The sequence below is a fragment of the Antechinus flavipes genome, chromosome 3, assembly GCF_016432865.1.
Source record: "Antechinus flavipes isolate AdamAnt ecotype Samford, QLD, Australia chromosome 3, AdamAnt_v2, whole genome shotgun sequence".
In the NCBI taxonomy this organism is placed as follows: Eukaryota; Metazoa; Chordata; class Mammalia; order Dasyuromorphia; family Dasyuridae; genus Antechinus; species Antechinus flavipes.
The window spans coordinates 113,031,408-113,058,506 of record NC_067400.1 but is presented as its reverse complement, the minus strand read 5'-3'; the positions used below and the strand labels follow the sequence as shown (position 1 = coordinate 113,058,506).

General features: G+C 32.1%; 1 protein-coding gene across 1 annotated transcript in view; it reads left to right on the top strand.

The window, feature by feature from the left end:
- The window catches only part of LOC127557058 (kelch-like protein 1), a 77,815-nt gene that overhangs the window by 6,681 nt on the left and 44,035 nt on the right, over positions 1–27,099 (top strand). The window contains exon 2 of the mRNA XM_051990534.1: positions 10,395–10,557. Within this exon, the coding sequence (XP_051846494.1) occupies positions 10,395–10,557 (163 nt within the window). The remainder of the gene's footprint in view (positions 1–10,394; positions 10,558–27,099) is intronic.

The following is a 27,099-nucleotide window of genomic DNA, read 5'->3' as shown; positions in this document are numbered from 1 at the left end:
CTTCAGCTCTTTGCCATTTGGTTTCTCACCTCTTTACTCAATTGCAATTACTTTTTTCCAAAATAAGAAAAACAAATCTATAACAAGAAACACTATGATCTTTTCTCAGTCATTATTTTGCCAGAGACTTTTCTATTTGACACTGTTGACCATGCTCTCCTCCTGGACACTCTCCTCTCTGAGATTTTGTAACACTAGTCTCTTCTGAGCCTTTTATGTCTCTGTGGGATTTCATGTTAAGTTCTGTCCTAGATCCTGTCCCTACCTCATTCCACATATTCTCACTCTTCTTATCTCCTATAGAAGAGATTCACATCCACATAGACAAAAGGGTACACTTGATTAGATATTCAGCTGCAGTATTTGCCCCATACTTCTATCCAGAATCACCAAACGCTAATTATAGATTTTGACATTTAAATATGGATGCTGAGACACATTTCACACTCAGCATGTCCAAAATGAACTCACTGATTTCCTCTTAAATTCTTGCCTCTTCTAGATGTCCTTATTTCTTTTGAAGGTGCGATCATCTTTCTATCTTTCACCTTTATCATCTCACCGTTAGCCTTGCTTGCTCTCTCCCTTATTTCACATATCAAATATGACGACAAATCTTTCCATTTATTCTGCTTCAAAAATGATTTCCCTGCCTTATCTGACCATGTGATTCCCCTGGTCAACCAACCTCAGTACCTTCCTACTGAGTCTAGGATATAGCAGTCCTCTCTCTGCCTGTCTTTCTCTCTCTCTCCATCTCTCTCTTCCTGTCTCTCTTCTGCTGTCTGTCTGTGTCTCTGTCTGTGTCTCTGTCTGTCTCTCTTTCTCTCTGTTTGTGTGTCTTTCTCTCTCTCTCTCTTTCTCTCTCTCTCTCTCGTGTTTCAAGTTCTTAGCAACTGGTTCTCTATTTTTTCTGGGCTCATTACTCTCCCTTTTATATTCTGTGATTGAGACAAATTGTACTTCTCTTGGTTCTTTAATTTTCTGTGTCCATTCTTTTATACTCTTGTCTCTTCCATGCCTAGAATTCATAACCTCATTTTAATAATTTGTTTTGTTCATTTAAGATGCAGCCCCTACACCTTATGAAGTCTTTCTTGATTGTTCCATTTATTGGCACCCTCCCTCCCAAGCTCCCTTGTATTTAACTACTCTGTATATAATTGTTTTTATTCATTTCATATTTAAGCTTATGTATATGCATGTTTGTATACACACGAATACATCTACTTGTAACCCCCATTAGAATATAAGTTTTATTAAGATAAGAATTATTTAATTCTTTGAAATTTTATCTATAGCACCTATTATACTATCTAGAAAATAGATTGTGATTGGCATAAAACAACAGTAGTTTTATGTAGAAAAATAAACATGGCACAATAGTTATAGTGCTAGGCTTGAAATCAGGGGACCCAAGTTTGATTTCCATCTCAGATTTATTTTATTGGCTATATTAATTAACTTCTAATAACTCAATTTACTTACCTGTAGAAAAGAATAAATTATATTTATACTTGGAGATCATAGAGTCAGAACTGGAAGGGACTTTCTCTGTTATATAGTCCAAATCTCATGTAATAGAAGACTAATGTAAAAAAAAAAAAAAAAAAACACTGAGGACCAGAATTGATTAGCTGCAGGTCTTATAAGTGGCATGTGGCAAAATCAGAATTTTAAGTCAGAGCATTTATTACTAAACTCAGTACCTCCCCCATAACTCATGAATTTCTTTTGAAAAAAGGATTAAGCAACTATAAAGCACTATATAAATATGAATTATTATACATTGCAAGTATTAAAGGTATTACAATTAGGGATCTTTAATTACTTTATCTTATTTATTTCTCCCCACACTCAGAAGTCATTGAGAATGTTTCTGGTGTTTTATTTATTGTTAGTCCTATGCCTTGAATAGCATTGAGTTATCTCTTTACTGCTGATTATTCACTGAGTCACTGTTTCTGTGGTAGCAAATATTAGCTACCATAGCCATTAAATAAATCACTACCATCATTAACAATGAATATTTATTAAGGGCCACCATGCCCTTGAGATGTTTACAATGCAGTTCAGGAAAGACAAATACAGAAATATATCAATTAAGGATATAAAAGGCCATATATATATTATGAGAACATAAATGATATGGAGTGTCTCTTTGTGACTTTCATGGAGTAAAAACTTATTAATATGATAGTGGTTTGTTTACTATAGTAAATAAATCAAATTAACTATAATTTATCATTCTCTACTTTTACCCATTTTTTTCTTCTAAAAGCAACTAAAACAATATAATTTAATAGGTAAAAGAAAATCTATTTTTTCTTCTGATTTCATGAATTTCAATTTTCAGATACCAATAATACAGTACCCAGTACAGGAAATTACTTTCATTTTTCCATTATTGTGCATTTGGAATACATATAATTAGAAAATTGGTATTAAATTTAATGTGATCTTGAAACAAAGAGATATGCTCAAGGGGAAAAGATTGCCATTAAAATAGAAGTTGTTGACAAGCATTTAAGAACCTGCTATATGTTAGGTATTCTGCGATGCATTGAATAAACAAAGAAAGGTGAAAAAAAATGTCTTAAGAAACTCACAATAGAATTGGAGAGAGAAGAAGTAGATAATTATGTACAAAAAGATATGTAGTATAAACTAGAGATAAGATTTGTGGATCTACCCTGTCACAAACTAGCTATTTAACATTAGATAAATCATTTTCTCTTTGAAAGTCTCAGTTCATTTATTGTAAAATAGTAGTGGAATAGATAATCACTATGGTACCATAGTTCCCAACTTCTTTGATAATTGGTTAGTAGAAAATGGTTTGTTCAAGCCCATGAAAAGTTTAGAGTAATAAAAAATAAATAAAATAAATGAGTAACTCATGAATAGCTGATAATATGTGGGACAATTTCAGACTGGCCACCTTATAACAATCTTCCTGCTACTTATGAAATCATAATTAAACAGTGTCACTACTGGTGCTGGAAAGAGTTTTATTACTCTAACCCTGTGACTTTATTCCTTTTAACTCTCCAAACTAAAATATCTCCCTCTTAGGCCTTCAATTCCCTGTATATGATATCTTTCTTTATTGGAAGAATACCTACAGTGAGGACTTGAGTTCAAAGCTTGACTCAAATACTTCTTAGCTGTGTGACCTTAAGTCACATAACCATGATTGCCTTAAAAGAAAAAAAAAAGAATATAAGATTCTTAAAGTTAGGGACTATATTTGCTTTTGCATATTTAGTATCAGAAACCTTTGGTTTAGTTCTTGGCATACAGTAACCTCTTGAGGATATGCATTTGCACATTCATTAATTTTTTTACTATGTAAACATATATTGATAATTTATGAAAGGCACTGTGTTCTTTACTATGATAAACATAAATATGAATATGATCTGATCTATAGCATTAAGAATATTATGACTTGTCAAATTTATAAAAATACAAATAATTTCCCAATTGATAAATGGTCTAAGGATATGAAGAAATATTTTTCAGATTATGAAATTAAAGCCATCTATAATCATATGAAAAATTCTCTAAATCACTGTTGATTAAAGAAATGTAAATTAAAACAATTCTGAAGTACCACCTCACACCTCTCAGATTGGCTAAGATGACATGAAAAGATAATGATAAATGTTGGAGGGGATGTGGGAAAACTGGGACACTAATGCATTGTTGGTAGAGTTGTGAAATGACCCAACCATTCTGGAAAGCAATTTGGAACTTTGGCCAAAAGGCTATAAAATTGTTCATACTCTTTGATGGAGCAGTGCTACTACTGGATCTATAACCCTAGGATATCATAAAGGAGGGAAAAGGACCCACATGTGCAAAAATGTTTGTAGCAGGTCTTTTTGTAGTAGTAAAGAATTGGAAAATGATAGGATGCCCATCAATTGAGGAATGGCTAAATAAGTTATGCTATATCAAAGTAATGAAATATTATTGTTCTTTATGAACAAACTAACTTTAGAAAGGCCTGGAAAAATTTACATGAACTGATACTGAGTGAACTAAGCAGAACCAGGAATACTTTGTACACAGTAACAGCAAGATTGTGTGATGACCAACTATGAAAGACTTGTTATTTTCTCAGTGGTTCAGTGATCCAAGGCAATCCCAATAAACTTGGGATAAAAAACTCCATCTGCATCCAGAAAGAGAACTATGGAGACTGAATAAAAATCAACACATACTATGTTCACTTTTTTTTTCCTGTTTTTTTTTTCCTCTCATGTTTTTTCCCTTTAGTACTGATTTTTCTCTCAACATTGATTTGACTTGATTCAAAAATAATTATGTATTGTCAAAAAAAGATAATGAGCATGTATAACCAGAAAAGAAAAAAAGAAGGAAAACAGCAGAAAAAAAGAAAAGAAAAAAGAAAAAAATGGACAAAAAAGACAGAAGCTTAATTTATTTCTAGATTAGTAAATTACTTTTTAACCAAAAGGAAAAAAATAAATAAAGATAGCTCCTTTGGGGCAAAAAAGTATGTTGCAATCTTCCAAAGTACAGAAGAAAAATATGAAAACAACTTTAACCAATGTAAGATTCTGCCCCAGATAATAAAAGGAATAATTTGTAACATTTGTAAAATAAGCTGGAGAAGGAAACGGTAAAGTACTCCAGAATCTTTGCCACAAAAACTACAAATAGAAGCGTGAAGAATCTGACACAACTGAAAACCAATATACTCATTGTAATGACCGCGTATTTAAAATCAGTCGGAGTCAGGAATTCAGGTTAAGGGAAAAAGCTTCAATCTTTATTGAAGTGAAAAAGTGAATAAGGATTGCGATAGCAATATGGGCAAGAAAGATTGCGATAGCAATATGGGCAGCTGCAACAGGAAGCCAGCTAACAGAGGGGGAATCTGAGCTGAAAGGTCGTGGCAATTGCAATTGCAAAAATGCTCGCAGTCTCTCCTTCCCCTTCCTTTTCCACTCCCCTGCCTCTACCCACCAAAATCGTCATTTCCTATACAACACAGCAGGGCTTGCACAAAGAGTGGGTGAGGGCCATTCTTTCTCCAAGCTTATATATTAATAGAGTATGGTCCAATTACTATTTAGCCTCATGTGCTTGGGACCTCAGTGCATCAACTCAAGCCTCAGCCCATTACAACTCATCATGATTTTTTTTTAATATTACAAATCAGAAAATGTTAATATTATTTATTGTAATTCATATTTGTGGCTATGGGAGTAAAGTATATGTGGGAGGAAAGGGGAGAAAATAAGCATTTATATAGCACTTATGTGCCAGGCACTTTACAAATATGGCATTTGACCTTCACAGTAACCTTATGAGATAAAATTATTCCTATTTCACAGAAAAGGAAAGTGAAACAGACAAATTTTGTTTGAATTGCAAGGGACACAATGTTGGTCTCTGGAGTTATATTTGAACTCAGGTTTTAGTGACTCTAAATCTAAGATTTCTGTAGTTAGTCATGTTTCCTTGCTTGTTTCTTCATGAATTGTAAAAAAAAAAAAAGTTTTTTTTCCAAATACAGCCCAAGTGAGCTATTACAATGTAGAGAAACAATTTTTCCATATTCCAATAATGAAAAATATCCCATGTGTTATTGACACTACTTGCATGGTCTGCTAACCATTAGCAGACTAACTTTTGAAAAAATGTGGATGAAGAAGTGTAATCGATAAGTATCTCAACTTTCTGTTGATCATTATCCTTATAATACAAATTTTGTCTGTATTAGGAGTAAATTGAAAATTATATCTAACTTCATTCATACATAGCCTTGTAAGATCTTGAAAAAAAATACATTCAATTACCAGCATAATCTTACTAAACACACTGAGAAGTACATATATAGATATCATTGGGGCAGTGGATAGAGCACCAGCCCTGAAGTCAGGAGGACTTGAGTTCAAATCCAAACTTAGATATTTAACACTCCCTAGTTGTGTGACCTTGAGCAAGTCACTTAACTCCAATTGCCAGCCCAAAAAAATATATATATTATCTATTTCAAATAGCAAGATATCATTAGTACACTTTGTTTTTCTTAGTTAAAAAAATGTTCAAATAATCCATTAATATTCTATCAGAAACAAAAGTGTTTGTGTCATGTTATCTGTACATTAAACACGGCAATATGATACTCTACAAATTAGTACAGATCTGAAATTTAAGAGAAATTTGAATACCACTTCTGATATTTACTTACTATATGATCAGTGCAAAATTAGCAAACTTCAGTTTCTTTATCTCAAAAATAGGAATTAAAATACCTGTGTGTATATAATACATACTTGATAACTTTATCATAAGAAAAAGATGAGAGGTCAATAAAATATTTTGCAGACACGAAAACACTATATAAATGTGATCACTACATGAACTGGAAAAATGAGAGACAGCTTGACATAAAAGAAAGAAGACAATTTGTAGTTAGAGAATCTGGGATTGAATACTGCCTTTGGCACCGATACCTATATAACAACAGTCACCTAATTTAATCTCTCTGAACTTCAGCTTTCTCATTTGTAAAATAAGCATATTGATCTTCAATGTACATTTCAGTTTTAATCTATAATTCTGATTCCATCCATCTGAATCCAATGATTTCTATTGACAAGTCAACCTTCATGATTGGTTTCATTTTTAAGCTTTAGAAAATATACCACAGGATACAAAATAAACCCACATAAGTCATCAGCATTTTTATTATCACTAACAAAACAAAGTTAGAGTTACAAAGAGAAAGTAACTACTGATTGTATAAAATATTTAGGAATCTATCTGCCAAGGGAAAATCACTAACTTTATGAGCAAAACTACAAAACACTTTCTCCACAAATTCTGTTCTAACCAACTGGAAAAATATTAAATGCTCTTGGATTGGGAGAGCAAATATAATAAAAATGACAATACTACCTAAACTAATCTATTTATTTAGCGCTATACCAATCAGACTCCCCAAAAACTATTTTGATGACCCAGAAAAAATAACAACAAAGTTCATATGGAAAAACAAAAGATCAAGAATTTCAAGGGAATTAATGAAAAAAAAAAATCAAGTGAAGGTGGCCTAGGTGTATCAGATCTAAAATTATATTATAAATCAGCGGTTACTAAAACCATCTGGTATTGGCTAAGAAATAGACTAGTTGATCAATGGAATAGGTTAGGTTCAAAGGACAAAACAGCCAATAACTTTAATAATATAGTGTGTGACAAACCCAAAGACCCTAGTTTTGGGGATAAGAATGCATTATTTGACAAAAATTGCTGGGAAAATTGGAAATTAGTATGGCAGAAACTAGGCATTGACTCAGATGTAACACCATACACCAAGATAAGGTCAAAATGGGTTCATGACCTAGGCATAAAGGATGAGATTATAAATAAATTTGAAGAGCATAGGATAGTTTACCACTCAGACCTGTGGAACAGGAAGGAATTTATGACCAAAGAAGAACTAGAGATCACTATTGACCACAAAATAGAAAATGTTGATTATATCAAATTGAAAAGTTTTTGTACAAACAAAACTAATGCAGACAGGATGAGAAAGGAAACAATAAACTGGGAAAACATTTTTACAATCAAATGTTCTGATAAAGGCCTCATTTCCAAAATAGAGAATTGACTCTAATTTATAAGAAATCAAACCATTCTCCAATTGATAAATGGTCAAAGGATATGAACAGACAATTCTCAGACAAAGAAATTAAAACTATTTCTAGCCATATGAAAATATGCTCCAAATCATTATTAATCAGAGAAATGCATATTAAGACAATGCTGAGATACCACTACACACCTGTCAGATTGGCTAGAGTGACAGGGAAAGATAATGTGGAATGTTGGAGGGGATGTGGGAAAACAGGGGCACTAATACATTGTTGGTGGAATTGTGAATACATCCAGCCATTCTGGAGAGTAATTTGGAATTATGCTCAAAAAGTTACCAAACTGTGCTTACCCTTTGATCCAGCAGTGTTTCTACTGGGCTTATACCCCAAAGAGATACTAAAGAAGAGAAAGGGACCTGTATGTGCCAAAATATTTGTGGCAGCCCTGTTTGTAGTGGCTAGAAACTGGAAAATGAATGGATGCCCATCAATTGGAGAATGGCTGGGTAAATTGTGGTATATGAACGTTATGGAATATTATTGTTCTGTAAGGAATGACCAGCAGGATGAATACAGAGAGGACTGGCGAGATTTACATGAACTGATGCTAAGTGAAATGAGCAGAATCAGATCATCATTATATATCTCAACAACGATACTGTTTGAGGATGTGTTCTGATGGAAGTGGATCTCTTCGATAAAAAGAGCTAATTCAGTTCCAATTGATCAATGATCGACAGAAGCAGCTACACCCAAAGAAAGAACACTGGGAAACGAATGTGAACTATTTACATTTTTGGTTTTCTTCCCAGGTTATTTTTACCTTCTGAATCCAATTCTCCCTGTGCAACAAGAGAACTGTTCGGTTCTGCACACATATATTGTATTTAGGATATATTGTAACCTATTTAACGTGTAAAGGACTGTTTGCCATCTGGGGGAGGGGGTTGAGGGAGGGAGGGGAAAAATTGGAACAGAAGTGAGTGCAAGGGATAATGTAAAAAATTACCCTGGCATGGATTCTGTCAATAAAAAGTTATTTTAAAAAAAGAGAGAGAAAAATATGCACATCGAAGAATAATTATAAGAGATGCAATAAAGACCAAAAGCTTATGTTTTGTATGTGAAAATAGAAACTATATAGCTAAAAAAAGAAAAAAAAAAGAAAATATACCTGATCCTCTTCCTCTATTTACCCAAAATAGGTTCACTTTCTAGAGTAGACTATTCCTGAGACTTAGTATTGCGAAAGTATTCACAAAAAAAAAAAAAAAAAAAAAAAAAAAGACTGATTGTCCTAATTATAATTCCTTGTTCATTTCCTTTCCATCAGAATCTGAGGGGTTTTTGTTTGTTTGTTTGTTTTATATATCTATCTTTTAAAGAGTTCTTGTGTATCTTTTTGTTATGTGTCTTTTCTATGGGAAGGAAATAAAATCTGTCTTGGAATCTAATTTGCATGTGTTTCTTTGAATGTTCACTCAACACCTAAAGGTTTTGGGGTTTGTTTTTTTTTGTTTGTTTGTTTATTTCAACCAACAGTTAGGGAAATTTAGGCATAAAGTTCAGAAGGTAAATAAGCCAAAGAGAGATAATGACCTGAGAGGGGTGCTCAGTCTTCCCTATTGAATTTACTGGGTTTTAACTTATATATAGTGTTAGGGTTTCTGGATAACAGATTATATTGAAAACAATGCATAATTTCTCAAAGAAGTCTATCATTTTACTGATCATTTCTAAGCTAGCCTCATTATCATTTTGCAGTGCTATCCAAGATAAATATACTTACAAAAAAATTTAAGAGATGGCTTATCTATATGTATGTCATGGTTTGAACAGAAGACATTCTTTATTCATTTTTTTTTTCTGTGAATGATTATTTTCACTTTTTTTTAAAAGTTATTATGGATTGTATTTATGAAGTTCCAATTTTTCTATATCTTGAAGCAATTACCACAATATAACCTGAAAACAGTATGTCTATATGCCAAGAAGTATGTAGCTAAAATTTTGAAAATAGTTGTTTCCTAAGAACAACAAACCTAACAGTTTGATTGTACTTACTTGTGTGTATTTAGAAACAAAACAGTAGGATTTCATTTGTGGCTTTATTTGAATTCATCTGAAATGTTACTAAAATATTCTAAGTGTTAGTTTATTTAAGTCCTTAAGATAGACACACAATATTTCTTTTTTATTGTTTCTAATATGATTACATCTAAATATAACTTATTTATGATATCTCTCAGGCTCCAACACGTAATGCTATTCTTTGCATCTATTTCCATGAACTGATAATCTATATGGCAGGTCATACACTTCTGTTTGTGAGATCAGGGAACCACAATGTTATTAGCTTTAACAAATAACTCTATTATAACCAAAATGAAAATTGAGGATCTTATTCTAAAACATCTCTAATGCCATATTTATTTTCTGTTAGCATAGTTAAAATTCATTTCAATGAGACTGTTCCATTTATGCTATTGTATGTTCTTTAGTATTTCATTGTAATTATTTCTCCATACTTAATATCAGAGTACTATATGGATATATTTATGCATGTTATATACATATGAATATACTTTATGTATACATACAACTAGATGTATACATACATATGTATGTTTATTTATACACATACAAATATATATATAGATATATATATACATTAAAACAATTTCTATTTTGTAGGAATTATCTATGCTGATAAATAACTAAGCAAATTTATTCCTTTTTTTTTTTCTTTGTTAGGTGTGACAGTACTTGAAGGTCCAATTTATGCTGTTGGAGGCCATGATGGCTGGAGCTACCTGAACACAGTGGAAAGGTGGGATCCACAAAGTCAGCAGTGGACATTTGTAGCTAGTATGTCAATTGCTCGAAGTACAGTTGGTGTGGCTGCACTGAATGGCAAGTGAGTAGGTTACCTTGTTCTCTTACTTGAATATTGTTGAATATAGTATCATGGTTCTCATTTACTTTTTGGCAGTGTGTAAATGAGATAAATGATGCTAATGTAAATTTTTTGGGTTTTTTATCATTTTTGCTTTAGTTATCATGAATAGGTGACAGATTAAGGAATATTTATTTATATTTTATTACTTAGAATTTCACTAACATCTCTGCATTGAAATACCTTGAATTGAAATCCAGTTCTGTACACTGGCAGTTACAAAAAGCTTTATTTTTTTGAGGAGTTATGGTGGCCAAAGAGTTTACTACTCAGTGACTAATCAACTAGGGATAAGTTTTCCTATACTCAGTTTAGTTTATCCCCAAACATCAGACTTGTTTTTATTTTGCATCTATATCTGAATCCTTGAAAGCTCCATATGCATTTACGTGCATATGTTTTTTACATTTTTTTTACAGTGTTTATGTCGATCAAAAAAGCTTATTCAGTGCTCTACATTATTGAAAGGTATTTCCTTCAGGAATAAGAGAGTGATTATCTGCTTATATCCTATACTGGTCAAACAAGATCTAGAGTAGAGAGTTGAGATCTGTGTACTGCATTTTAAGAAGGATATTTATAAAAGCTAGATATAGAGAGAGAGCAACCAGAATAGGAAGATCAGCTAAAGGAACTAGGAATGTTTAGCCTGAAGAAGAGATGATTCAAAAAATAGATAATTACTCTCCATAAATATTTGAAGACTTATAATTTCAGTTATCAGAAGTAATATCAATGGTTGGGAGTGGTAGAAATGCAAATTTGACCTTGGTATGAAAAAAATAGAAAAAAAACCTACAGAACTTTATACAAATTAGAGTCATTCACAAGTGTAATGGCTTTCCTCCTTAGTTGGTGAGTGTACTTTGCTAGAGATTTTCAAACAGAGGATGGATGTTCACTTCTTGGATGTGTTGTGGCAGATATTTTTCAGATATGGATTGGACAATCTACCTGGCTACTTATGCCAATCCTAACTATGAAATTCATAATTCTGTGGTAGGACCTTCCAGAAGTTGAGTTCTGTTGGCACAGATTTAAGGGGTCACCATTATAGGATCTTTGGATGCTCCTTAAGTAAATGTGCATACACCTGAAAACATAACATCAATATTAATTGATTTAGTACACATTAGCTCTAGATGTGTGCAGATGAATCTTAAATTTCACTGTAATCTTACTGCTTGCATCATTACTGGTTAATCCTAAAAAAGGAATCTCTTTCCAGTGAAGCCATCAAAAATTGTAATTCTATCTCCAGGAAATAACTGCTTTGTATCTCTCAAGTAAACACTTCATCAAGTTACCTTAAAAAAATGAAAAACTGTTTTTAGTTTCAAAATTATGACAGAAGTAGATAGTGCTTTTGCAATACAATTTTAAAAGAATCATATTTGATATGAATAAAATATGCTGGAATAAATATTTTATTTTTTTCCAGTTACATATAAAGATAGTTTTAAACATTCATTTTTATTAACATTTTTGAGTTCCAAATTTTTCTCTATCCCTCACTTTCCCTTCTCCTCTCCAAGATAGGAAACAATCTGATATAGATCATACATGTGCAATTATGTTAAACATATTTCCATATGAGTCACATTGGAAAGATAAAACAGAACTTAACAAAAACCATGAAAAAGTGAAAATAGTATTATTGAAATTGGGAAGGGGACCCCAAAAGTGTGGGATCACAGACCAGTGTCATAAGGTGTCTCAAAGGAATATGCATTCTTGAATCCATTTCCTAGTCAAGGGGTAAAGTTTTATTGTAACTGTAATGCCATTACAAGTGATTAAGTTCCAGAAGAAATTAGTAAGGAAACAGAAGCAAAGAAATACATTTATCCAACTTTCTATCATTGATATGCTAATTGTTTGGCCCAGAGTAGTGGTCTCTGGAATTTGGTTCTCACTGACCAGATTATCAGTGAGCAATGAATTGAGGAGTGGTCTATTCAGAATCAGACAGATTGTTGCTCTTAAAATGAGAGTGTGGAAAAGTTCCTGAGGCACACTCCAAAGCTAAAGATTTAGGATTACAGACTTATTGTTAGAGCAGAAGACCTCCCCCAAAATCAGGGGCCCACAAAATCTTTTTTGTCTCCCCCAGAAGCCATATTGCATCTGTATATTTTGATCTGCTGTCATATTCCATAGTTTTCTCTCTGAATGTGGATAGCACTTTTCAGCATGAATTTTTTGAAATTCTTTTGGATCATTTTATTGCTGAGAATAGCTAGGTTATTCACAGTTGATCATCATATAATATTGCTATTTCTGTATACAATGTTCTCTTGCTTCCACTTGCTTCATTTTGCATCAGTTCATAAGTCTGAAATAAATATTTTCAGTATTTTTCTGAAATAATCAGTTTCTGAATTGTAGAGGTATCACTGAGTAGGGAAGAAGCTGGTGTTAGGCAGGAAGACTTGAGTTCTCCTTTCTCTAAAGCATAATGACTGTATGACTTGGAGCAAGATGTTTGTTCCATTAGTGCCTCAGGGAACTTTATAATGGTCAATAAACATTGAGTAGGAGCATGCTATCTGCTAGACTCTATGCTGGTAATGCTGGTAATACAAATTTTAAAAAGAAGAAGAAGAGAAGGAGGAAGGGAGGGAGGAAGGAAGGAAGGGAGGAAGGGAGGGAGGAAGGAAGGAAGGGAGGAAGGAAGGAAAGAAGGGAGGAAGGAAGGAAGGGAGGAGGAAGGAAGGAGGGAGGGAGAAAAGGAGGAAGGGAGGAAAGAAGGAAGGAAGAAAGGGAGGGAGGGAAGAAGGAAGGAAGGAAGAGAGGGAGGGAGGGAGGGAGGAAAACAATTCCTGAACTCAAGGAGCTTACATTTCTTTCTCCAATAGATGAGTGCTAACAAATTAAGTGACTTTTTCATGATCATAAAGCTAAATATCTGATCAAGTTTTCTTGACTCTATCTAGCTGCCTTTATTATATCACTTCAAATTCTTACATAATTATAGGCATGTGTTTATTATTCCTTAATGATAGAAACAGGTTTCTAACTCATATATATATATATATATATATATATGTATATATATATATATATATATATATATATATATAAAATTAGGCTACTTGAGAAATATCCTGGCCATTGTTTTACTGTCAACATATTTATGTGATTTAAAAATGGTTTTTTTTCTATTCCTTTACTTTCTTTCTTTCTTTACATTTGTGACAGTTTAGAAAGTATCAAAAACCAAGCATATAGCTTATTTCTTCATCTGCAAACTTAGAATTAGATAGTACTATGCCCACTCCTTGACAGAATTAACTAGAGATAAAGCAAATATATATATATATATATATATATATATATATATATATATATATATATATACATACATATATATCTAATGCTAAAGTGAAAAATAATTTTCTTTCTAAGAAAAAATAGCTATCTTGTCCTCTACCTAATCTTTGCATGAATAAGGATTTCTTTAGTAGCAAATGTATGCAGAATTATAAAACTACATTTTTAGGGCTAGGAGGGAAAAGAAAACATACAGCACATTTATTCTAATCCTTTCCTTTCCAATTATTACAGATATGAAAATTTTAAAAAAATTACATATAGTTTTTCCAGAGTCAAAGATGTAGTAAATGAGAAGATTTGAAACCAGGTCTTCTGACTTCACATCCAGTATTTTTCCACTACAGCATACTAGTTATTTAATGAAAAATTGCAAGTATTTTAGTATTACAAAACTGCCTTTTGAATATAGATAGCTTGAGGGTTAAAGAAAAAGATTTTATTTTCAGGCAGCAGCAAGATTCAACATGAGTGGGCACCTCTCTATATAAATGTGAAATGTAATAATGTCTCCAGTGTCACCTTGCTATTTTGCAATGGAGGAATATTGGTCTGGGGCATTTGCTTTAATGTGAGCAAGAATCCACTTATACCAACAAATCAGGATTCATTTCCCACATTCTAGGCAAAATTATCTACATTCATTTGAGAGTTCAGGAGAAACTCCAATGTAAAATAATTCCATTTCCTTTTGAATCATATCAAGATATTTTCTTTTTGTCATAGAAAAATAAATATTAAATAATCAATTCATTCTCATGTTTTAATGCATAAGGAAGCACAATGGTATAAATTTAAGAGCTATGCATAGCTGAAAATTTATTATCAAATAGGCAAAGGACATTTGGTCATATTTCCATGATGGAACTTTAAAAAAAGCTATTGGTGAACATCATATACAATTTCTACAAGGAAATAATTGTATAATATCAAAGGGACTTTTCCCATTAGTTTCTTGATGGTAGTTTATTGCACAGAGAATTGCATTCAGAGTCTGTAAGACCTAGAGACAAGCACTGCCTGGCTGATTATGTGACCTTTCATGACCCTTTTAATTTACTTATTCAGCTCTATGATAATGAAATTCAGAGCATTTATAGAACTGAATTGGCAAAATGTTCTTCCTTCTGCTGAATTCCTATACCAATGAAATCATCGATTCTTAGCTTGTGGGCTACACACAAACAGGATTGGCCCTCAGGCCTTAGTTTGCCAATGCTAGCTTTGATCCATTCTTCATATTCCAGCTGAACGTTTAAGAGGAAATAACTGGGGTACAGCCTGGGCATTTGGTCATCTGTCCTTCCATTTTCGGACCTGCAATTTTTAACTTCTTTCTTTCTGGCAAGAGTAATCCAATTAATACTATCATTGTTACTGGAAGGAGAATGACAGTTTCTTATTTAATATCATTGTTCCCAATCGCTGTGATTTCCCAGATGAAGGAGTGAGGTCAGGGACTTTGGACAGCTCCCTCTCTTAAACTGAAATCATTTGCATGTCCTAGCATCACCTCCTGATGTCATGGTTGTGCTTGAGAATGAAGAACAAACATTAGCCTGTGTGAGTAAGAGCTATCCCACTGAAGACCAAGCAACACTGCTGGCTCTCTGTCTGTCTCTGTCTCTTTTTGTTTCTGTCCCTTTCTCTGTGTTTCTGCCTGTCTGTCTCTGTCTCTGTCATTGTCTTTCTCTGCTCTGTTTCTCTTTCTCTCTCTCTGTATCTGTCTCTATCTTTCTTTTTCTCTCTCTCTCCATACCTCTCTCTCTCTCTCCATCTCTGTATCTCTTTCTCCTTCCTCCCTCCCTCCCTCTCCCCCTTTCTTCCTTCCTTTCTTATAAAGAGCAATTGTTTCTATTTTAGCCAGAAATCCTGATTATCTCCTGCTCCCAAACAGATTTTTTAACTATGTAAAAAAAGGCCATTCCTATCTCTAATCACTGAATGACTGGTTGCCTTAGACAAACTGAAACCTCTTAAAGATCCTAATTTAAAAAGGCTAAATTCTCCCACTGACTGGATCCAGAGTCATCTCCAGTCACTGGATCCAAATAGCTTCAGAGAAAAAGTGAGGCTGGTGCCTTTGTACCGAACTCCATCACTTAAATCCAATTAACTTGTTTGCAATGACTTCACCTTCCTGCAGTCATGGTCAGGGACAAACAACAATAACAAACAACTCCCCCGACAAAGGGGAGCTCCCTTCTCCAAACTCATTCCCTCAATGTTTTATCTCTCCTCTTCAAAATGTAAAGTCCCTGAGGGCAGGAACTAGCACACTTTTAAAATTTAAATTTAATTAAATTTAAATTAAAATCTCTTGTTCCCAATACTTAGTGGAAGATTCTATGCACCAGGTGCAAGATGAAGTTCTAAACTCTGCAAAGAGAGATCATATTCAGGGTATAGAAATCTGTGCAAATTCTGCAGAATTGTTGCTTTCTACCTATTTTGATGTCACAGATATGAGTACAGAAGGAAGAATTTGCAGAAGGAAGTGGCATTCCAGGAGGAAAAGTGTGTACCAAGCAATGAGCAAGTTTAGAAACATACATCATCTGTTTGGCATAGATCCCCAAGAATGGAATGGGGTGTCAGTTCCACCTTTTTAGACCAAATTGTAGCCTAAAGAAAAATACCCATGGAATGACTTCCCCTCAGTTCACAAAATGATCTTTCTAAAATGCAAGTATTACTATGTCATCTCATATCTACTATCCCACCTTTCTAACACACATACACACACACACTCACAGACACACACCCATGAAGTCCAGTGACTCCCCATCACTCCCAGGAATAAATATAAAACCTTCTGTTTGACATTCAAGCCTCACATTACTTAACCTTCTCCACTTTTACAGTCTTCTTACACCTTCACCCCAATCCCTACATATCCTGTAATCCAGTGATTACTCCTTGCTGTTGCTTGAACAAAATATCCCAAACCCTTGCCTACCGGAATTTTTTTTGGCTTCCCCCATGTTTGAATATTCTCCATTGAGTATGGTTCTATAAGAACCGATCAGCAGGATGACTTCAAAGAAACCTGGAGAGACTTATATGAGCTGGGGCTAAGTGAAGTGAACAGAACTAGGAGATCATTGTACACAGCAACATCAATAATATAGAACAATCAATTTTGATGGACATGGCTCTTTTCAACAATGTCTTGATTCTAGTCAGTCCCAATGCTCTTGTGAGGGAGAGAGCCATCTGCATCCCAAGAAAGGACTATGGAGATTGAGTGTGAATCACAACCTAGTATTTTCACTTTTTTTGATGTTGTTTGCTTGCATTTTGTTTTCTTTCTCATTTTTTTCCTTTTTTATCTGATTTTTCTTGTGCAGCACGATAATTGTGGAAATGTGTATAGAAGAATTGCACCTGTTTAACATATATTGCATTACTTGCTGTCTAGGGGAGGAGGTGGGGGTAAGGGAGGGAAAATTTTTAGAACACTAGGTTTTGGAAGGGTGAATGTTGAAAACTACCTATGCATATGTTTTGAAAATAAAAAGCTTTAATACAAAACAACAACAACAGCAACAACAACAACAACAACAAAAACCCCACCCATGGACTGTATTGATTGATTTTGGTCCATCAGGTGTTAGACTAGACTAAATAAGACTGAAAGATTGAGCAACAATTAGCTTGGGAGTGGTTCTATTATATTGTAATTATCTTAAAAGAAGAATGAAAAGGGAAGGAAAGACAGCCTACAAATTCTGCTGAGCATTAAGAACTAATCACAGTTACAGAGTATTAATGATAACACATGCTATATACACTTCATAATACAGAATCAGAGTGAAGAATAAGGCATAGATTTATATACATTATATATACATATATATATATGATATGAAATATAATGCAAATAGATGTGTGGAATTCTCTAATAAGGATATTAAAATGGAGAATATAAAAATGTTTTATAGTAAAGCCAGGCCAAAAAAAAAAGAAGAAGAAGAAATGATTTTAAAAATATGCAATATTATGTAATAAGTATGTATGTAAATTTGTGTGCATATTTACATTATGTTCACATTTAAAGGTCCTTTTAGACATAGTCAATATGGTATGACTACCCCTGTGTTGAATAGTGATTTCATTTCCTTTTTTTAAGAAAAGGGACAGAAGACAGAATATTGCTGATTGAAAAAAATAATAATTAATGCTCATTTTATAAAGACTAGTATAATAATTTATCAGAAGACATGTCAGATTTCAAGTGAGATCAAAGGCATCAAGGACTGCCCTTACTCAGAAAAAAAAAAAAAAAAAAAGATGACCTGAGATCTACTCATGTATTCCACAGAAAAGATTAAAACCATTCTATGTTGGTTATCTCGTTTGTTCCCCATGAGTTCTCAGCATTTTCACCTTTTCTCTTGATTCTAGTCACAGAAGAAAAAAAAAAAAGAAGTAAAAGAAGTCATTTAAATAGTCAATTTGGGAAAAGAGATGTGAGTCAACAGGGCAAAGTGGAAAGATTATCATGCATCAGCAATAGCTCAGCTAAGATTTTGTGTCAAGAATTTAAATAAGGTGAAGTCAACTTAATTTTGTGACAATCTCCAGGGAAGGTTAGCATCCTTGTAGCAAGAACAGAAGAATTCAGTGCTGGTTATTACCAAAGGGTGACATTTAGTAGGTCATGAATGGCAAGTCAGTAGGGTTTTACCCCACTCTAAAGGAGCAACTTTTAAAATATTCAAGTGGTAGATCTTAATGGTTAGCTATTAAAGATAGAACATGAAAGAATATCAGTTAAGTTCAATTACATCTTATAATAAAAGAAGTATATGGAGAACTTAAGGAAGGGACTAAAGTAGGATGATATCAGAGATCAGAATGGTTTGCTCTAGGATGTGTGAACTGAATTTAAATATTCTGTCAGAGTTAGAGTTAATCAGTATAGGAATCATGAGGCTTTTTAGAAAAGAAATGTTGTAAAAGGTCAATTTGCATATAATATTTTAAGGTAAATATATAAATATAAAAGAGATTTTAATGACTTACTAAATAGATAGTGGAATTACAAAGTACATTAAATTTCAAACATTAATTGTTATTCTAAATATATGTGCTGTATATTGATTATTTAAATAACATTAACAGTGGACTTATTTGTTGTATTATCTTGAACTTACATACTATTTAATTGTTTATATGAAAATACTTAACAGCTGCAAAAGAAAATATATTCACATTTCTTCTAGTAAATACTTAAACATACCATTGACATTTTTCCTGAATTCTTTCTCAGAAATAATTGAAAAGTTTAATATGTAAAATAGCATTTTACTATATAGATTATTAACAAGAAATTGTAAACTCAAAAATTGATAAAAATACAAGATGACAAGTCTATTCTTCTTATTGATTACTTAGTCATTAATTTGTTAGACAACAATATCATCCACTACTATTGCATATAATAAATGTTACAATCCATTAATTATAATATTAAAGAGGGAATAGTAATAGGAAGTATTGGAAAGTATTTATTTTTTTTCTCTCTTAGATCACATTTTTTTTTGTATTTTCAGTCATAATATTTATTTCAGTTTTATTTCACAATTTTTAGTAAGATAAGATTATCTCAACAATAGTATAGTTATATCATTCTTTATGTTAAGTTCTAACTGCTTTTACTCTGTGGATCCTAAGAAATATTGTCAATACTAAGTAACCTTTTACTGCAGCTACAGAGCAGAAAATTGTCTTAATATCACCTTGTAGCATCCGTTGGGTTTTTATTTCCACCTCTGCAGATGTGATGTTTTCTGAATTATTTTTCATAACCCCTGTGTATGTTATCTTCTTCCTGGAACTTTCTATCATTTTTTTTTTAATCCTGGGAAAGCCTTTTTTTTTTTTTAGTTAAAACTAGTGAAATTGGAAAATGCTGCTTTAAAATCTGAATTAATTATGAGGGAACTCTTATTAACTATTCTCTGATTCATAATTGAAAGCAGTGAGTTGAATTTTTGATGGTATCTACTGAAAAAAAAAAGTAAATCAATTTCTGAAAATATTTTTCTTCAATTTTGACATACTTCCAAGTTCCATAAAGACATAACCAAAAAAAATGCTTTTATTTAGACCTTTGAATTTATCAATGTAGAAAACTGATATTGAGGGAACACACTCTCACCTTGGTGGATCTACAATTGTTCTGCATCTCAGTTCTTATATTCACCCGGGGCACTGATAGATTAAGTTACTTGAAGAGGAATACATATCAGTATATGTCAGAGGTGAGATTTGAACTTGGGTCTTTCTGATTTTGAGGTCAGCCCTTTAATTTTGAAACTATGCATAATACTAAAAAAATTATATATATATATATATGTATATATGTATATGTATATGTATATAGAGAGAGACAAAGAGAGAGATAGAGAGCTTGTCTCATATAGACAGATGTCTATGTTGGCATAAATTCTTATGAAAATGAATAGAAAAATAATATGAAAACCTTAGCATCTCATTTAAGATTTTTGAAGAGTTGTAATACAATAAAAATATGACTGCCTGTAGTGACACTTAATTTCAGCATTCCTCCCACTGTCCTATTTCTCTCACTGTTCACTTCATGAACAGTCTATTTAGGAAGGTCTGTCTACTTTTTTCATTTATTCCTTTGTTAGCTGCTAAAGAAAACATGATGCTATAAGTGATATAACTGGATATGTACAATAGGCATGGGAAGTTTTATTTGCAATAAGTCACATAAGTTACAATGATTAACAAACTTTGCTAATCATATCAAACAAATGCCTGTGCATGAATGCTTCACTCTGTTTTGCTACCAAACTAGCATTTGAGAAGTTACTAGTTTAGTCTTTCTTGTATCTATTACCTGGACAAGAAAGCATCTTTTAGAGGCTAAAGAAAGGGGAAAAAAAACAAACAAACAACAAAAAAAAAAAAAACTTAAGAATATAGAGGAAAAGGACATTTCTGAGTTTGTGGGTCAAAAGACCCTGCTTTTTAATTTTTTCTTTCAGAGTTCAGATTATAAATTATTGGCATCTTCTTCAAGCTCCAGATAATAGGTAATAGATCATAGCCTTTTCTGTGGTTTGTCAATGGGTAATTTTATAATTGATTCTAATTATTTAGTCCTGATTATTTCAGTTACTGAGTATTCACAGATATTAAACTCGGTCAAAAGATGCTAGCTTTATTTTTTCTCAATAGTATTTTATTTTTCCAAATATATGTAAAGATAATTTTCAACATCCATTTTTAAGACATTGAGTTCCAATTTTTTCTCCCTCCTTCCCTTACCTCCCCTCTCTCTAAGACAGCAAGCAATATGCTATAGATTAAACATGTGCAATTCTTTTAAAATATATTTCCATATTTGTTATTTTGTACAAGAAAAATCAGAGCAAAAAGTGAAAAAAAATCAGAAAAAAAAACCAAGCAAACAAAAATGATGAAAATAGTATGATTTGATCTATATTCAGTCTCCATAGTCTCTTTTTGGATGTGGAATGGCATAGCCCAAGTATATTGGAATTTCCTTGAATCATCTCATTGTTGAAAAGAACCAAGTCCATCACAGTTCATCATCACATAATCTTCTTGTTACTCTGTACAATGTTCTTTTGGTTCTGCTCAATTCAACTAATATCAGTTCATGTAAATCTTTTCCAGCTTTTCTGAAATCAGCCTGCTTAACATTTCTTATAAAATAATAATATTCCATTACATTTATATGCTATACTTTATTCAGTCATTCTGTAACTGATGAGCATAAACTCAGTTTTCACTTTCTTGTTATTGCATAAAGGACTTGAACATGTGGGTCTTTTCCTCTCTTTTATGATTATTTTGGGGATATAGCTTAAGTAGAGATGCTGCTGGATTAAGGAGTATACATAATTTTATAGCCATTTAGGTACAATTCCAAATTGCTTGCCAGAAATTTCACAACTTCACCAATAATACTATAGTGATCTAGTTTTCCCTTCTCCCCTCCAACATTTATCATTATCTTTTCCTATCATTTTAACTAATCTGAGAGGTGTGAAGTAATATCTCAGAATTTTTTAACTTTCATTTCATATGACTAGAAATGGTTTTAATTTCTTCACCTGAAATTGTCTATTCATAACCTTTAACCATTTATCAATTGGGGAATAACTTATTTATAATTTCTGTTCGGTTCTCTATATATTTTAGAAATGAGATCTTTTGCAGAAACATTGGCTATAAGCATTATTTCACATTTTTTTGCTGCCCTTCTAATCTTGATTTTATTAGTTTTGTTTGTGCAAAATCTTTCTGGTTCAATGTAATCAAAATGATCAATTTTGCATTTCACAATGTTCTCTAGTTCTTCTTTGGCCATAAATTCCTCCCTTCTCCACAATCTGACAAGTAGACTAATTTGCTTATACTGTCACACTTTATAATTTAAATCATGAACGCATTTAGATCTTATCTTGGATATAGGGTATTAGATATTAGTCAATACCTAGTTTCTGCCATAATATTTTTCAATTTTCCCACCAATGTGTGCCATTTTTTGAGTTCTTATCTCATATGCTGGAGTATTTTGGTTTATCAAAAGTATATTACTCTAGTCATTGACTATTGTGTCTTGTGTACCTAATTTCTATACTACCCTATTTCTTAGCTACTTTCAAATCGTTTCGATGACTTACATTTTATAACATAGTTTTAGATTTAGAGGAAATTGTTCTTTGCACTTTTCCCCATTAATTCCTTTGATAATCTTGAGCTTTTATTTCTTCCAAATGAATTTAAGATACTAGATTTAGAAATGAAAGCTTCTTGGAGATCACCAAATACAACCTCTCTCTCATTTTATAGAACCTAGAACCAATAAATAGAAGAACATTTGAATCTATGTCTGTCAACTCCAAATGCAAAACTCTTTCTACAATACATCAGGTTGTCTTTTTTACAAAATGTTACTGTATACCAGGTTGACTGACAGAAAAATCATAATAAATTTATTTGTTCTGATGAGAAAAAGTCCCATTAAGATTCCAGTGAACTAACTTCTTCCCAAAGTGGCTAACCATTAATTTTTCTTATTTATAATGATTCATGGAAAATAGAGACAACCAAAGGATCAATAAAAAATATCATCATCATTTTCCCCAAGTTTACTCCTTATAATTATTTCTTATGTAATCTGTGTGAAAATGGCTTTGTAAGACTACGTAAAAGGAAAACTAGCCCCTTCCCAGGTAATGTAGATATATTATTGTTCTTCTTCACTGTCTTGGATATACCTTACCCACAGATGGATTTTAGTGAGTATATTGAATGGAAAAAGCAATATAATCAACATGAGCCACACAGAAATGATTACCATAAATGAAGGTTCCATGAACAATTTGCAAACATTCAGGCCCCTCCCTAGGATATAATCTACAGGTTGTTATTTGACATGGTAGAGGAAGTTATACAACTAGAATTTCCATTACAAATCATTTAAATATATTCCAATTAATGAATAAGTAGAGAGGCAGAGTTTAAATGATTTTCCCCCAAATCAAGCAGCTATCAAGTGCTAAAGCTACCATTCAATTGAACTGAAATCAGAGGACCTAGGTTCAAATTTCATCTCTTATGCTACATTGGACAAATCACTTGATATTACGGGCCCTCAAATTTCTCAATTCTAAAGCAACAAAGTTGAAGAAAGTGGCTTATGAAGTCCTTTCTAAAACTGTGATCTATAACTCAGCTCTGTTGTCTTTAAGTTCACTACTCTTTTTATTATGCCATGATTATTGTATTTTTTTTCACACAAAAGCCATATTGCCATTTTTTTTAAAGTCAACTTTTCACTAAAGAAAATTTATAGCAAAGGTTATATGTTTCAAATAAGTATTTAGATAACAAAAGAAGACATTTTCAAGACACAGAGAACTAGAATGATAATTGTGTATCGCTTAATAATAATAATCAATATCATAATAACACTTTAAAAATACAGTTTATGAAACAATTGATCAACTTCAATTAGTCCTCTCTATATAATTATGTGCTCAAAAGCAGCCCTATCAAGAAATATTGGCATAATATTTTTAGGGTAAATTTTCACTTTAAAAATTATTTGAAGCATTCAAATATACATAAATCTGGATAGATAACAGTATGTATCTTTTTAGTTCCATTGATGAAAATTCCTTTGCTTTATTTGAATAAATCTCAAAACAAATAAAAATGTTCTTTTATTCTTATATTAAATGCTTTTTTGATAATGTAAAACGTGATTACAAATGCAATGTACGTTCTTTTCAGAGAACTGAAAATTAAAGTCATATTTTCATTTCATTGAATAGGCACTTAATGTAGGCAATCCTCATGCATCAAAAAGAGAAAATGCACTTAGCCATGCTTGATGTCTTCCATTCAAAAGTTATTACTATTCTACACCAATGTATTTCTTTTCTATAATATTCATTTCAGTAAAAGATTGAATAATAATTTGAATTTAAAATAACATTAACTATTACCTGGAAGTCTTTGGACCTTTGAAATAAAGATAATTATTCTAGCTATTGCTTTTTCCCCTAAATTTTCTGTTAGCATCCTAAATATTCTAGTGACCTTTCAGAGTAGGTTGTAAAACACAGATGCAAAATTTTAATGAAGGTTAAAGATAAAGTATAAAAAATTTATATGTATTTATTTAATTCTGTTTATATAGCTATTTTAAACTTAAATTTAAATATTTCTGAGAATACTTTGTCATGTTTGTGTTTCTTTGAGGAGCAAAATTTTTTGTTTATTAAACTGATTTGAAAAAGACCATTTCAGAAATATTTGGAAAGCATAATGCTTATAGCAGCATAAGATAGAGAAAAAATGTCTCTGAACTACATGACTAAGACATTGATTCTAGTTTCAGCTTTATCATTTACTCTCCATGTGACCTTGGGAAAAATCACTTAACTTCTTTAAATTTCATATTACCCATTTGTAAATTGGTATAATAGCTCTGTCTACCTCATGAGATTCTTGTAAGACTCCAATGAGATAATGGATATTAAAGTACTTTGAAAACTGTAAAGTGCCAGACAAAATCAAGTATCTGGAGGCCATTTACTTATCTGGCAACCTAAACCAAATGGAATGCAGCCAAGAAATAAGGAGAAAAAGTCTCACAATAGCCAAAAGGTAATTCACTAATATCCTTGCATCTTATTCATCACAGCACCTCAATGCTTCAATAGAATATATCTACTTGTATTGTAGAATCAATTCTAACAAGTGTTATCTAAGTTTTCTAGCTCACAAAGGAACAGAGGTTAATAAATAACATGGCCAAATTCTCTGCTAACAATACAAGGAGCATCAAAAAGCAGTTGCTGGCAGTTGGACAGAGAAAATGTACCATTAGAGATCGTTTAAAGCAAAATCAAGATTTCAAAAAACATAGAAATTTGGAGTCAAATTTTGTAAAACACAACCCTAGCCCTCTCAGTTATGAGATCATACAATGACACAGTAAAAGGAGTTTCAAATGTTATTTAAATAGGAAAGGCAAAATATTTAATGCATTTCAGAAAGACACTATCGAAAATTATAAGAAGACTATATTTGCTAAAGTTTTTTTGAAACCAAAAATAAAGCCTCTCTTTTCTAGGAAATTTACTTCTGTGGATCACCTGATTCTTCAAAGATATAGTCTATTCCATTTGACAAAAATGTATTCAGTGATTACTGTGTGTAAGGCACCTTATTGTGTGCGAAGTACATAAATATAAAATTAAAAAAAAAAAGTTTATCCTAGTAATATATTATGGTGGTAGAATTCAACCCCGAAACAGATATATGTGGACATGCTAAAATTCAGGAGAAGGAGGGAGCCATAACAGCTAAGAAATTCCAGTAAGACTTCTCTAGGAAGTAGTACCTGAACTAAGTCTTGAAGGAAAATAGGAATTTTTAAGTATTGAGATGACAAGAAAGATCACTTCAAATGTGAAAAACAGCTTATGCAAAGGCACAGTTGAAAAAATGCAACACTAAGTTTAAGGAAGAGCAAATATGCCCATTTGGCCAGACATAAAGTATGTAAAACAGAATAATGTAAAACAAGTCTGCAAAGATTAGTTAGAGCCACAGTATAAAAGTCAAGGTAAGAATGACATATTTTACATTAAGGGCCTTTGGAAACTAATGAATGGTTTGAGCATGGGATTTAAGTATTAACCATTGTACTCTAATTATTTCTAACAAATTTTTAAGTCAGTGATTTGGTATCAATCGTTTCAGTGGTGCCCAATTCTTTGTGAACCCATTTAGGGTTTTTTTTGACAAAAATAATGGAATGATTTGTCATTTCCTTCACTAGTTCATTTTACAGATGAGGAAATTGAGACAAAGAGTGTTAAATGATTTATCCAGGATCATAGTTAATAAGTGTCAAAGGTTAGAGTTGATCTTGTTTTTCTGATTCCAGGTTGAGCATTCTATCACTGTGATAACGAACTGCCCCAGAAATCTTGTAGTTGAATTGAAACCACAGTTTATATATAATAGGCTACTGAGATAAATTGATGTGTTAATATATTGCAATTACTCCATTTTCTTAAATATTTGATATTTGTAGGTTTGATTTTTACAACAAAAATTACTAAGTATTTGAACAATAACAGATTTTTTTCTCCTTTCCTCCCCTATTTTCTCCCCAGAAACATAAAGCTTTGAAACTTCAATTTTTATATAACATCTGAAGCTTCAGCTTTCTCCCTTACTTAGCTCAAGTCCCACTTTCTATATGAGTTCTTTCTGGATCTCCTTCTCTGAAATTATCTCACTCCCTTTTACCATAAATATCCAAAAAACTTTTAATTTGAAATAGCTGAAAACTGCACTAAGGCTTTTGAGACATCCTGCATTTATTTTATAGATATTTTAAATTTATTTATTAATACACACACACACACACATATATATATACACACATATATTTATATATCATATGTTATGACACAAACATACACACACACACATATACACGGTGTTTTCTAAATAGTTTAAAACTGCACTAAGGCTATTGGGACATCATGCATTTACCTTGTAGATATTTTAAATATATTTATATGTATATATGTTCTTTTTCTAGATACAATTATGAAGTTTTTTTGGCAAAGACTT